The sequence below is a fragment of the Cetorhinus maximus genome, chromosome 13 (genome assembly GCF_964194155.1).
Source record: "Cetorhinus maximus chromosome 13, sCetMax3.hap1.1, whole genome shotgun sequence".
NCBI classification, from domain to species: domain Eukaryota; kingdom Metazoa; phylum Chordata; class Chondrichthyes; order Lamniformes; family Cetorhinidae; genus Cetorhinus; species Cetorhinus maximus.
In genome coordinates this window covers 17,598,663-17,612,380 of record NC_135891.1, presented here as the reverse complement: position 1 = coordinate 17,612,380, position 13,718 = coordinate 17,598,663, and the positions used below count along the sequence as shown (strand labels likewise).

General features: G+C 40.4%; 1 protein-coding gene across 5 annotated transcripts in view; it reads right to left on the bottom strand.

Moving 5' to 3' along the window:
* LOC144688457 (oxysterol-binding protein-related protein 2-like) overlaps positions 1-13,718 on the bottom strand; it is a 73,784-nt gene that overhangs the window by 2,307 nt on the left and 57,759 nt on the right. For all 5 annotated transcript variants that reach the window (XM_078555036.1, XM_078555038.1, XM_078555037.1 and 2 more), the window contains 5 exons: positions 3,747-3,836; positions 3,346-3,469; positions 2,435-2,563; positions 1,173-1,296; positions 675-765 (listed from right to left, as the gene is read on the bottom strand). In XM_078555036.1, the coding sequence (XP_078411162.1) occupies positions 675-765; positions 1,173-1,296; positions 2,435-2,563; positions 3,346-3,469; positions 3,747-3,836 (558 nt within the window). The remainder of the gene's footprint in view (positions 1-674; positions 766-1,172; positions 1,297-2,434; positions 2,564-3,345; positions 3,470-3,746; positions 3,837-13,718) is intronic.

The window sequence follows — 13,718 nt, the reverse complement described above, 5'->3', positions numbered from 1 at the left end:
TTACTTGTCCCTCATTTTGGTTACGTGCAATATTGATCTGCTTAAAGCCACTCCCCATGTTGACCAATGTGTATTTCAAAGTATACTCATCTCTCTTTAAATAATGAATGTACATGGTAGTATATACTTTAATTATTTCAATACATTCAAGAATAGACTTCATAATGCAAGGATTTAACATTCATTGCAAAGAAATTGAATACGCATTTCAATGTCTGCAGGTTTAAACTATTTTTAAGCTTATTTGCATGTTTTCAAGTTTATGTTGATTCTAGAGGAGGGTTCAAATGCTTTACAGCACAAAAAATAGGAAGTTAGGGATGAAAAAGGAAGTCACAGAAATTCTCATGCTGAAGGTAACTGATCTGCAGAAACGATTATCAGTAAAGGCTGCTGGAAAAGGCAGAATAAATGGATTCAAGAGAAAAGTGACAGAGTTTCTGGCAGGAGTCAGTATTGAAGGTTTTAATAAAAATACTGGAAGGTGGAGCTGTTCTATCAAAATGATTTAGGAATGCAAGAATGTGTTCGATCTTTCCATTCCCAGAATAAACATCAGATCCTACATTAATCTCAGACTTGTTGGGCACAAGAAAAAGCTATTGGACCCAAAGATTCTTAGGTTTTTAAGTGTATGCTTCTTCTGGGAACCTGTGAATTGGGAACAAACTAACCTGGTTCTCCATTCCTCTTCATTTTTGGATCTGTCTTTACGAGCAGCCCGTTGTTTTTCTTCTAACCTTTCTTTCTCTGCACCAGCAAAATCTGTCAATTTCACATTATGTTCAAAAAAATGATGAGTGGAGTTAAGCTGTAGTAATTTGCTCTTGTTCTTGATGTATCTTTGTATTAGCATGTTGGCATTAGTATCAAAAGCATTAATTACATCTGAAACTTAACACAAGGTTATTTATCCCAGAAGTTTTTGCTGGGCCTAATATCAAAACATATTTTTGATTATGATCAAGATGCTTGATCCTACATTAATCTTTGATCATACAGTAACAACAGAAAATCTAAGACAACTTAACACTTTCTATAGTATTAATTAGATCATTTGATCTGTTTTAGGACTGTATATTAGAACACAAGCATAAACCCTCAAATCAAACTAGTTGAACAAAATATATTCTAACCCTGATAAGCGCCAATTTTTAGATTTATGCACATACCCATATTGCCATTTTCCATAGCTCGGATATCTGGTCGAAAACGACAATCTGTTGGAGCTAAAACACTCTTCATTTCTTCATCCAGTTCATTCAGCATCATTGCAAAGCTAGTGAAATTATACATCTAGAAATAGAAATATTTTGTCTGCTATTATGTATTGTACAGCAATATAACAGTGAACATAACAAAGTTAAAAAACATTTTGCTGGGTTTGACATATGTATTCGCCAGAGTAGCTTTTAAACTAAAAATACAAGATTTTAAGCTTCTCAGAGGCATCTTCAAGTTAGCAGGCTCCCTTTCAGGTTTTCATATGGAAAAATGCATCAAAATATTGACCTGCTTACAAATAAGGTAACCACATCCATTATTCCAAGTTTGGACTCTGGGTTAATTTTTAAAAACAGCCTCTAAAGGCATTTTTCAGCAAGTGAAATCCAGTTTTTCTACTTGTACTCAAGTGTAGTCTTCAGGTAAAGCAGGATTGTAAAAGTGGGGAGAGCATAGGCTTAATTTTGTCCCCCATTTCTTTTGAAATATATCTGCAGTATAAATTCCTATTTATAATGGAAATATGTCACACTGTAATTACACGTTCTTCAGTGGTTGTGTTTCAGCAGCTATACCAGCTGGTATAAGGGTACAATTACAGCATAATAATTTTACTTAGAAAGCTTTCATATAAATGTGGATATATGAATTTCTAAAAGAAAAAACTGACAAGCAGATGCAAGAGATTTACTATGTCAAGTTGATCACTATGGCAGATCACAATAGTAAGCAGCATTTTCAAACTGCTAATTAATCAGTTACTGTGCCTGTTCTCACAGCCTCTCCTCTTAACATCTGTGATTTAACTATTAGCTGCTCTTTTTGTTACATAAATGTATTCCCTAACCCACTTCCTGAACAGATACTACCACTAGCAATAATATTGAACAGTTGAGAAACACTGATTGGCATTTTAAACAACACATCAGTAAACAATTATAAGATCTTTGATTTAACAATTCAATGGATCATTTATTCTTCAGTAATAAATTAGCTCAGTGCCAACTTTAGCTTTTTAAACATAATTTACCATTATCAGGGAGTTTAGTGTTTTATACATTTACTGATCTTATGTTTAAATTGTGAATTGTTTCTCAATTGTTCAGCAGATAAATAATGTTCTGTTCAGTGTCAAAAGCAGCACACACAGGTTGTGCATACATACACATATTTCGCTGAGTGTTACTTAATTTCAAACTTTCATTCTTACCTGAGAAGAGTGTGATGGCCTTGCTGCTATCCTCCAGAGTAGTTTGCTTCCAGGAATAACTTGTACAGTTTCCTGAATTTCAGGCATGTCATCAGCTTCGTCATTTTCGGCTCGTACATCATCTTCTGGCTGAGACACATCAACAATGTGTTTTATAGAGGTGTTTTTGAGAGAAAGAGCACGTTAATAACCCATTCATTCAGAGCAGAAACTCTTGTGCCCAATTGAAAAAAAAATCAAACTTCCACTGTATAATCAAAGCAAAGCTTCTCTATATCACGAGGGTGGGCTTGTAATTTGTGGGCTAAGGGCAGTATGCCTATCAGCAAAGCTTCACACCACACATAGCGTAGGTTCCCCAGAACATGAATTGAGTTTGTTTTTGATTAATGTGTAGAGGAGAAAAAAATAAGACATCAGTACCAAAAAAAAGTTAGATTTCCTTAGGGCCTGTACTATTCCTCTTTTTTTTAATCCATTCATGAAATTTGGGCATCACTGGATAGGCCAGCATTTAGCGCCCATCCCTAACTGCCTTTGAGAAAGGAACTGCCTTTGATACCGATGTCTTTTTTTTGCCTCTACACATCACAAAAGCAAACTCAATTCATGTTTTGGGAAACCTACGCAATGTGGTGAACAGGGGTGCAGCAGTTCAAGGCGGCAGCTCACCACCACCTTCTCAAGGACTCATCTGCTGTAACTTTGACAGATGTTCAGCAGAAATACCATTTACATGCATAAGTTGATTTCAAAGTTAGAGTAGCAGAGTGAGAGAAGCTGCAACAGGTGACATCTGTTTTCATATAAATAAAACTAGCAGTTATGTAAATTAAGGTGTACAATAACCTAGTGCACATCTGAAGAAAAGCATACTTCCATAGTACACAAAGGCAATAAAAAGAGCTTACCTCCTTAAATTTCTTTTGTTCTCCACCCTTCTTATCGTTTTTCTTGTAGGTCTCATATGTGTTAGTGTCCACACACCACAGACATTCAGTCCATTTACCATATATCACACACACCTTCCTTTTACTGTGAAGGAAGAAAATGCACACAATATGGTTTTAGTTTAATGAGGAGGCACAACATGATATTAGGAAAATAAACCTGAACCATTTACAGTAGACAATTTTTGCCTCCATTTATTAGGAAGAGAGAAAGTGAAAGAAAAAGAACGTGCATTTACATAGAATCTTTCACCATGTCCTAAAGGTTTTACAGCCAAATGAAGTATTTTTCCAAATACAATGACTCATTACTTGTAATTGTTAAAACACAAAACACATTTGTGCATTTCCTTCAAACAAACCTTTTGTCCTGAATGTATCCTTCAACTCTGTGCAGTTCTTTTCCAAAAAGTCCACATGGTTTAAAATGCAGCCAACATTTTTCACCAGTACTGTAAAGGGAAACAAGATATAATACAGAATTTCAGAAAGGACTCAAAAATGTATACATTTCCCTGAAAGAAACTTTTATTATAATATTTGATTTCAGGTCAGCTTTGTAGTAGAGGTGTGGAATTAATACCCAGTCATTCTGTATCATTTGAATGTTATATTGTTTCAGCATGAGCATGAAATTAGTTGGAAGAATTATCCTAATGCCAAACAGCATTTGTGGATTAAAAATTCAAATATAGAATTCAAGCAAATTTACATCTATCTCTTATTTAATGAACACACAACTAGCAAGAGTCTTCCTGAAATATGAAGTTAGAAGGTTCATCATAAATGTTTAGATTTACATCCCTTTAAGTTTGATGGGGGAAGCTAGAAAATTTTCCCTTGCTTAATATAATGTATTCTTTTTGGAATATAAACTTGTCAGCATCTGAACAAGAATGACTTGAGACAATTCGTGCAGCCAGTGAATTAAACAAAAATGTCTACAAACAGTTCTGTGGAGCCTGTAGAATTTCACAAAAAATGGCTTGGAGCAAACAATGTTTTAAGTGTAGGAGAGTGGATAGATTGAAATAGGTGTGGGGGGACTTTCATCTTCATATAGACTGGACCAATCAAAGTGGCAAAGGTGGTTTGGAAGATGAGTTTGTAGAATGCTTTTGTGACAGTTTACTGGAGCAATTATTTGTGGAACCAGTTAGGGATAAAGCTATTTTAGATCTAGTATTGTGTGTTGAGGCAGGATTAATTAGTGGTGCTATAGTAAAAGATCGACTAGGAAATAGTGATTATAATACAACTGAATTCCACATTAAAGTTTGAAAACAACATACTCCAATCACAAAGAAGAATCTTAAACTTAAACAATGCCAATTACATAGTACGAGTGGAGAGCTGGCTATGGTTGATTGTGTAAATAGACTAAAGGCATGGCAGTAAATAAACAAAGGGAAACATTTAAAGGAACAACTCGAAATGTTCAACAAAAATATATTCTATTGAAAAGCAAAAACTCAGTGAGAAAGATCCACTGTGGCCTACTAAGGAGGCTAAGGATGGTGTCAGATTAAAAGAAGAGGCCTATAATGTTGCTAAGAATAGTAGTAAGTCTCAGAATTGGGAGTGTTTTAGAAACCAGCAAAGGGCCACCAAATAAAGTTGATAAAAAGGGAAAAGAGAGAATGAAAGTAAACTAGCTAAGAATATAATAACAGGTTGCAAGAGCTTTTATGAGTACATAAACTGGAAGAGAGTAGCTAAAGTAAGCATTGATTCTTTAGAAGCAGAGACAGGAGAAATTATCATGGGGAATGAGGAAATGCAGAGCCATTGAACAAAACTGAGAGGAAGACACAAGTTACATGCCAGAAATAGAGAGTAATCTAAAAGGGCTAACAAGAGCAAGGAAATTAAGGTAATTAATATCAGCAGAGAAAAGTATTAGAGAAACTCAAAGGACCAAAACCTGAAGAAGCCCCAGCACCTGATGGCCCGCATCCTAGGGTTCTAAAATAGATAACTGCCAAGATAGTGGATGCACTGGCTATGATTTTCCAAAATTCTCTAGGTTTTGGAACAACCCCAGCAGATTGGAAGTTAGCAAATGTAAATCCACTATTGAAGAAAGGTGGGAGAGAGGGAACAGGGTAGTACAGGCCAGTTAGCCTGACATCAGCTGTCGGGAAAGTGCTGGAATCTATTATTAAGGAAGTCTTAACATTTAGAAAATGCACTTAGAAAAACAGTGTTACGGACAGTAGGGGGATTAATTTAAACAGCCCCGATTTCTCCACTCACTACCCGTCCATAAACAGAAAGGAGTTTTTGATTTTTGATTTCCTCCTTTATAAGTGGTGGCATATTTTCCCCAACCTTTCAGTTTTGGAGTTATCCCTTATTAATAACCCCTCTTCTCCGTAACAGAAATTGGGAGCTCAAATCCGGGATTGATCCAATTTGAATTTGACCAGGGTCCAAGTTAAGGGACAAGCTAACTTAGAGATAAAAGAAACTGATTGGAAGCTAAAGAGGGAAAATACAACGGCTGAAATTATCTGTAAGACAAATACACATAGCACTGCAAATTCTTTTAATCTCACATTAGAGCAAAATGATAAATTATACTACAAAGATGGGTATAGAAAAGGGGGTACTAACTAGTGAAACCTTAGCCTCCCTAAGTCAGGGATAATTAAGATTTGTGGTCTGGAAAACACAAGTAAAAGTTCCTCCTGAAGCCAAAAGGCCCGAGGTACTCCAGATACTTGGAGAATTTAGACCTCAGTCCCTATCCAGAACTGATAGAAGAATCAGAACCAAATAAAAAAAGGTTTGAAGACCTGTATTCGAGATAGTTACTGTAGTCCAAAGCGGCTGTTAGAGCCAGAAAAAAGGAGACTAGAGAAATAATTTCTGAAACGAGAACATGCGATAGAACAGGTTCACTATAAAAAGATGCTGGAAATAAAATTAAAAGCTCAAGAGAGAGATCGGGCTCACGAGCAAAAGATGCTGGAGATGAAATTAACAGCTCAAGGAACAGAGAGGGAATTCCAAAAAGGAGGCAGAGGGAATTAGCTATAATACAGGGAAATGATTAGGTGAGGTCCCAAGAACTGTTCCCCGAGAGGCTGGGCAAACCGAACGATTTCAGCAAAGCTCTGCAGTGTGGCAGGAAGCTGAAAAAAAATTCAGAGACCCTGCATGGGGCGAAAGAACCCATCAGGGATAAGGTGGCTCAGGGAAAGCTACCCGGGTTTCAAAAGACTGAGATGAGGCCAGTAAAAGTAAAAGAGGTCAGGAAAATGGATTAAAAGAGATGAAGGGAGTGAGCCAGAGACTGAATTGGCTAGCACCTTCTTTGCTAAATTAAAGAAGGAAAAGGGCTATTCCCAGGCAGCAATATTAATAGTGAGGGAGCTGCCTCACACAGTCAAAGAGCCACATGGCAGTGCAGTAGAAGCTAGCCAGCTTCATATGAGCCAAGGCATCCCAGAGGACATGGGACCCAATAGGAGCCAGCCCGCTCCTACAGTAATTACACTGGGGAAGTCAATACCTGTGAGCAAGTCCATGCTTGCCACCACTCAAAAGGCAGAGAAAGTGTAGCAGTTAACTCTCAAGCATCCAAAACAGATGGACAGCACTCAGTTGAGATGCCAGGGTGAAGGCTGTGATGAGTAGCAGCAAAGGGTGGAAGAGATCAGCCAAAGGGGGGTTAGCGAAATCCTTCTCCCTGGGGATAAATAGTGGCACAGAAAGTCCCCAGACCCAGCCAGCAAATTTAAAAAGGGAGCCCGTACCCCTGCTGGATGAGCAGGTGGTCTGGCTACCCAAACCCACCTTTCTGAATTTTGAAGCAGACTCGAGAGGTTCTCAAATACCCCCAGAGTTGTGAGGAAACTACCTCACCCAGTTGAAGAGCTGCACAGCGCAGCAGCCAAAATTAGTCCAACTCCTATGAGCGAGAATATCGTCAAAGATATGGGACAGAACAGGGGCGCAAAAAGATCCCAAACCAGGCAGAGCAATTTAAAAAGAAGCCTGCACCCCTGCTGGATGAGCAGGAGGTCTGGCTAGCCCACACTGTCTTTTCAACCATAGGAGAACAGGGAAGGTCCCAAGTAGACATGCAGATGGTGAGGGAGACACCTCACCTAGTTGATGAGCTGCAGGGCAGTGTGGCAAGAGCTGGACAGCCACCTGAGGGCAGTAGTGTCGCAAACAAAATGGGACAGCTTGGGAAGCAACCCCTCCCCAAGGTAACAGGTCAGGGAAAGAGAGTAACCCTGAAACTCCAATGCCCTGGGGACTACCACAAGGGAGGTTCAAGTGCAGTTAGGACCAAATTGAACCCAGAGCCCAGTCTACCAGGGGCTGGACACATCCGAGGATAGCCCGGAGGGGCCAAGTAAGATGCCCACTCAGCAACGCTGACCAGAGCAGTGGGAGGATGCAGCCACCCTGTTTGGGAAATTTAAAGAAATTCACGGGGATCCTCTGGAGGGTACCCATGACATGGATGTGGGAGAACCCCCACCAATACATCGAAAGCACTACCAGTCAAGCCCCAACCAGCTAGCCCAGGTCAGGCAGAAAACCCAGCCCCTCCTGGACCCCAATATAGCTGGAGTTTCACCCCCCGCACCCCCCACCATTACCCTGGAGTTGGATCTTGCAGTCTTTTAACCAACAAAATAAATTACTCACATTGGCTGACACCTATCCAGTGTTTAAACCTTGAGAATGTAGCAGGAAACTGACATTTCCTCCCTGCTGTGTGTCTGGTGTGCCAGTATTAATGAGAGAATGCCTGTATACTTCTGCACTTCCTATTCTTCCTTCCCTAAGACCACATATAAAAATAAAAATGAAATGGAATTCATTTCATTTTTCTCCAACGGGGGAGGCATGTCCTGACCAGAAGATAGGAAAGAAAATATATATATATCTATATCATCCTGGCTACTTTATAAACTTATTACTTTTCTTTAAAATGGACCAATTGCTGGGCTGATAAAATGGCTGCAGCTGGTCACATGCTCATAGTTTTGGAAGATTCTAAGCTGTTCCAATGGACAAAGGCTACCTCATCATCCTCTCACATACCAGGAGGATGATGAGGTAGCTTTTGATATAGACATACATATTTTTTCCTTTCTGTCTTCTGGCCGGGACAATAGTACGATCAGAACAAATCAACATGGTTTCACCAAACGGAAATCTGTTTGAAAAATGGATTTGACTTTTTTGAGGATGTAGCTAGTAGGATGGATAAAAGGCAACCCAGTAGCTGTAGTATACTAGAATTTCCAAAGGGCATTCGATAAGGTGCCCCACAAAATAAGGTAGCATATTACCCGGGGCGGGTGGGGGGTGGGGGGGGGGGCGCCTTGTTGGGCGTCCGCCCGTAGCCGTAACGTGCTGCGGGTGGTCTAAATTGGCTGCCAGTGGGACTTTTGCCCCTCACAGGGGAGGAAGCCACACCCCTGGGACCCAGCTCCAGCCTTCCTGGCAGCGTCAAGAGCGCATTAGTGGGTGCTACTGGAACTGCAAGCAGGTCCAATAAGGCAGCCCATGTATCCCAGAGCAAGGCAAGTCCAGGGTCTTGGGCAGGGAGGGATTGGGCAAATTAGAGGGGTGTTTAGGGGGTGGTGCTGGGAGTGATGGGTTTTATAGAGCTGGCAGGAAGAAATGGGGGTTACTATCTTAGGGGAGCTGCCCTCTGCTACACAAATGGCATCCCGAAAATAGTACCCTCCCCTTCCTTCCTGCACGCACCCCCTTCCTTTCCGCCCTTTTAAAAAGACAGCCTGCCCGCTCATGCCCGACTGCTCACACAACCATTATGGCATGGGAAATGTATTATCGAGGTCAATTGGTTTGTTAACAAATTCAATTGACCCTCGATTAATTATTTAAATATGGCAGACAGTCTGCCAATTTCGGGACCCGCCATCCCTCGAGTTATGGGGTTGGCACCCACCCTATTTTATATGTCCCCCTGCCGATAACACGCCCAGTGGGGCACATAAAATCCAGGCCAAGAGCTCATGGAATTGAGGTCGATGTATTAGCATGGATAGGGGATTGGTTAACGGTCAGGAAGCACGGAGAAGGGATAAATGGGACATTTTCAAGTCGGCAGGCTGTGATGAGTGTGGTGCCACAAGGATCAATGCTGGCGCATCAGCCATTCACAATCTATATTAATGACACAGATGAACAGACAGGGAACAATGCATCTAAGTTTGCTGACAATACAAAACTAGATGGGAATGCAAGCTGAGGAGGAGACAAGAGGCTGCAAAGAGATATAGACAGGTTAAGTGAGTGGACACCATGGTGGCAGATGGAGTATAATGTGGGGAAGTGTGAGGTTATTCACTTTGATCCTAAGAATAGAAAAGCAGAATTTATTAAACAAGGTATGAAACTTGTAAATGTTGATGTTCAGAGAGACTTGAGTGTGCTCATACAAGGAACGCAGGAAGTTAGCATACAGGGAGAGGAAGCAATTAGGAAGGCAATGGCACGTGGGCCTTTATTGCAAGCGGACTCGAGAACAGGAATAAAGAAGTCATAAGAATATAAGAAATAGGAACAGGAGTGGACCATTCGGTCCCTTGAGCCTGCTCACCATTCAATAAGGTCATGGCTGATCTTGTGTTTCGATTTCCATATTCCCATCTAACCCTGATAACCTTTGATATCCTTGCCTAACAAGAATCTATCTACCTCTGCCTTAAAAAATATTCAACGACCCCACCTCTGAGGCAGAGAATTCCAAAGTTGCACAATCCTCAGAAAAAAATTCTCCTCATCTCTGTCCTAAAAGGGCAGCCCCTAATTTTGAAACAGCGCCCCCTAGTTCTGGACTCCCCAGCAAGAGGAAACATCTTTTTGACGTCCACCTTGTCAAAGCCATCAGGATCTTGTATACCTCAATCAAATCACCCCTCACTCTTCTAAACTCCAATGGAAACAAGCCCAGTCTGTCCAACCTTTCCTCATAAGACAACCCACTCATTCCAGGTATCAATCTAGTAAACCTCCTTTGAATCACCTCCAATGCATTTACATCCTTCCTTAAATAAGGAGACCAAAACTGCACACAGTATTTGAGATGTGGTCTCACCAATGCCCTGTATAACTGAAGCATAACATCCTTACTTTTATGTTCAATCCCTCTCATAAAGGATAGTATTCCATTAGCCTTAATTACTTGCTGTACCTGCACATTAGCTTTTTGTGATTCATGTACTAGAACACCTAGATCCCTCTGCACCTCAGAATTATGCAGTCGTTCTCCATTTAACACTGCTTTTTTGTTCTTCCTGCCAAAGTGAACAACTCCACATTTTCCCGCATTAAACTCTATTTGCCAGATCTTTGCCCACTCACTCAACCTATATCCATCTGCAACCTCATGTCCTCTACACAGCATACTTTCCTACCTATCTTTGTGTCACCTGCAAATTTAGCTACCATGTCTTCACTCCCCTCATCTAAGTCATTGATGGAAATCAAAAAACTGAAGCCCCAGTACAGACCCCTGCGGGACTCCACTTGTCACATCCTGCCAATCAGAAAAAGACCCATTTATGCATACTCTCTGTTTTCTGCCAGCCAATCTTCCATCCATGCTAATATGTTACCCACTACACCTTGTGCTTTTATTTTCCATAATAATCTTTGATGTGACATTTTATCAAATGACTTCTGGGAATCCAAGTACAGTACATCTCCAGGGTCCCCTTTATCCACTGCGCATGTTACTCCTTCAAAAATACTCCAAAAATTGGTTAAACATGATTTTCCTTTCACAAAATCATGCTGACACTGTCCTATTGCCTTGAGTACTTCTAAGTGCCCAGCTATAACCTCCTTAATGATCGATTCTAATAACTTCTCCATGACAGACGTCAAACTAACTGGCCTATAGTTTCTTGCCTCCCACCCCTTCTTGATTAGAGGGGTTATATTTGCTACTTTCCAATCTGATGGAATCTTTCCAGAATCTAGCGAATTTTGGAAAATAACACCAGCAAATCAACCACCTCATTTAAAACCCTAGGGTGTAGCCCATCTGGACCCGGAGACTTTCCAGCCTGCAGCTCCATCAATTTGCTCAATACTGTTTCCCTGGTGATTTCAATTTCACCAAGTTCCTTTCTCCTGTTCACCTCCTGATTTGCAGCTATTACTGGAATGTTTTTTGTATCCTCTATTGTGAACACAGTAGCAAAATATTTGTTCATTCCTTCCGCTATTTCCTTATTATTTATTAACTCCCCATTGTCACTCTAGAGGACCAACACTCACTTACTCTTTTCCTTTCTAAATACCTATAGAAACTCTTGCTATTCATTTTTACATTTCTAGCTAGCTCCCTCTCATACTCTAATTTTTTTTTCCTGATTAACCTTTTAGTCATTCTCTGATGTTCTTTATATTCTGTCCAATCATCTGTCCTGCCACTCATCTTTGCGGAGTTGTATACTTTCCTTAACATCTTTAGTTAACCATGATGGTGGGTCCTCCCCTTAGAATTTTTCTTTATAGTAGGAATGTACTTATTCTGAATACTCTGAAATATCCCCTTAAATGTCTACCACTGCTTCTCTATTGATCTATCCTCTAGCCTTGTTTCCCAGTTCACTTCAACTAGCTCAGCTTTCATCCCCACATAGTTGTCCTTATTTAAATTTAAGATACTAGTCTTAGACCTGCTCTTCTCCCTTTCAAGCTGAATGTAAAATTCAATCATACTGTGGTCGCTGCTACCTAGGAGTGCCTTTACTCAGAGGTCATTAATTAATCCTGTCACATTACACAATACCAAGTCTAATATAACCTGCTCCTAGTTGGTTCCAAAACATGCTGCTCTAAGAAACTATCTCAAAAGCGTTCTAAGAACTCCTCATCCAGGCTACTACTGCCAAACTGATCTTTCCAGTTTGTGTGTAGATTAAAGTCACCCATGATTATTGCCATCCTTTTATCACAAGCACACAATATTTTCTCTTGAATACTTTGTTTCACACTGTGGCTACTGTTAGGGGGCCTGAAGACCGCTATCACTAATGACTTTTTCCCCCTACAATTCCTCATCTCCACCCAAACAGATTCTACGTCCTGATCTCCTGAACCAAAGTCATCTCTAACTAGTGCACCAATGCCCTTTTTGATTAACAGTTCTATCCCTCCACCTTTACCTAGCTTCCTATTATTCTTGAATGTCATGTACCCTTCAATACTAAGGACCCAAATCTTTGGCACTCTGCAACCACGTCTCCGTAATTGCTATCAGATCATATTTATTCACTTCAATGTGGGCCATCAATTCATTTACTTTGTTATGAATACTACGTGCATTCAGATAGAGAGCTTTCAGTTTTGTCTTTTTGTTACCTTTGTAACATTTAGTCTTGACTGTTTATGCATTCTTAGGTTTTCTCTCTATTCCTGCCATTCTCTGATACTCATTTCTCATATTACTATTTTGCTCTCCTGTCTTGACTACACCTTGAATTGCTACCTCTACCCAAACTTGATCCTTCACCCTTGTTTAGTTTAAAGCCCTCTCTACTTCCCTAGTTATGAGATTTGCGAGGACACTTGTCCCAGCATGGTTCAGGTGTAAACCATCCCAACAATACAGCCCCCACTTTCCCCAGTACTGATGTCAATGCCCCACAATCCAGAGCCCACTTCTCCCACACTTTGAGCCACGCATTCGTCGCTCTAATCTTATTTGCCATATGCCAATTTGCACATGGCTCAGGTAATAATCCAGAAATTATTAGCTTTGAAGTCCTGCTATAGTTGTACGGGGCTTCAATGAGCCCACACCCGAAATACTGGATGCAATTTTGGTCTCAATATTTAAGAATATACTTACATTGAACGCTGTGTAATGAAGGCTCACTAGATTGGTCCCTGGGATGAGAGAGTAACCTATAATGCGAAGCTGAGTAAATTGGGTCTATATTCTCTGGAGTTTAGAAAAATGAGGGGTAATTTCACTGAAACATTTAAGATTATGAAGGGGCTTGACAGGTTAAGATACTGAGACCTTGTTTCCTCTGGCTGGGAATGTAGAATATGGTGGTGCAGTTTTAGGATAGGGGGCCAATCATTTACGACTGAGATGGGGAGAAATTTCTTCACTCAAAGGGCGGCGAATCTCTGGAATTCCTTACCCAACAGGGTTGTGGATGCGCTATCATTGAATATATTTAAGGCTGAGAAAAGAGATTTTTGGTCTCTCAGGGAATCAAGGGATACGGGTAGTGGGGAATAAAGTGAAACTGAAGCCCAAGATCAACCATGATCGTATTGAATGGTGGAGCAAACTTGACATGGTCTTCTCC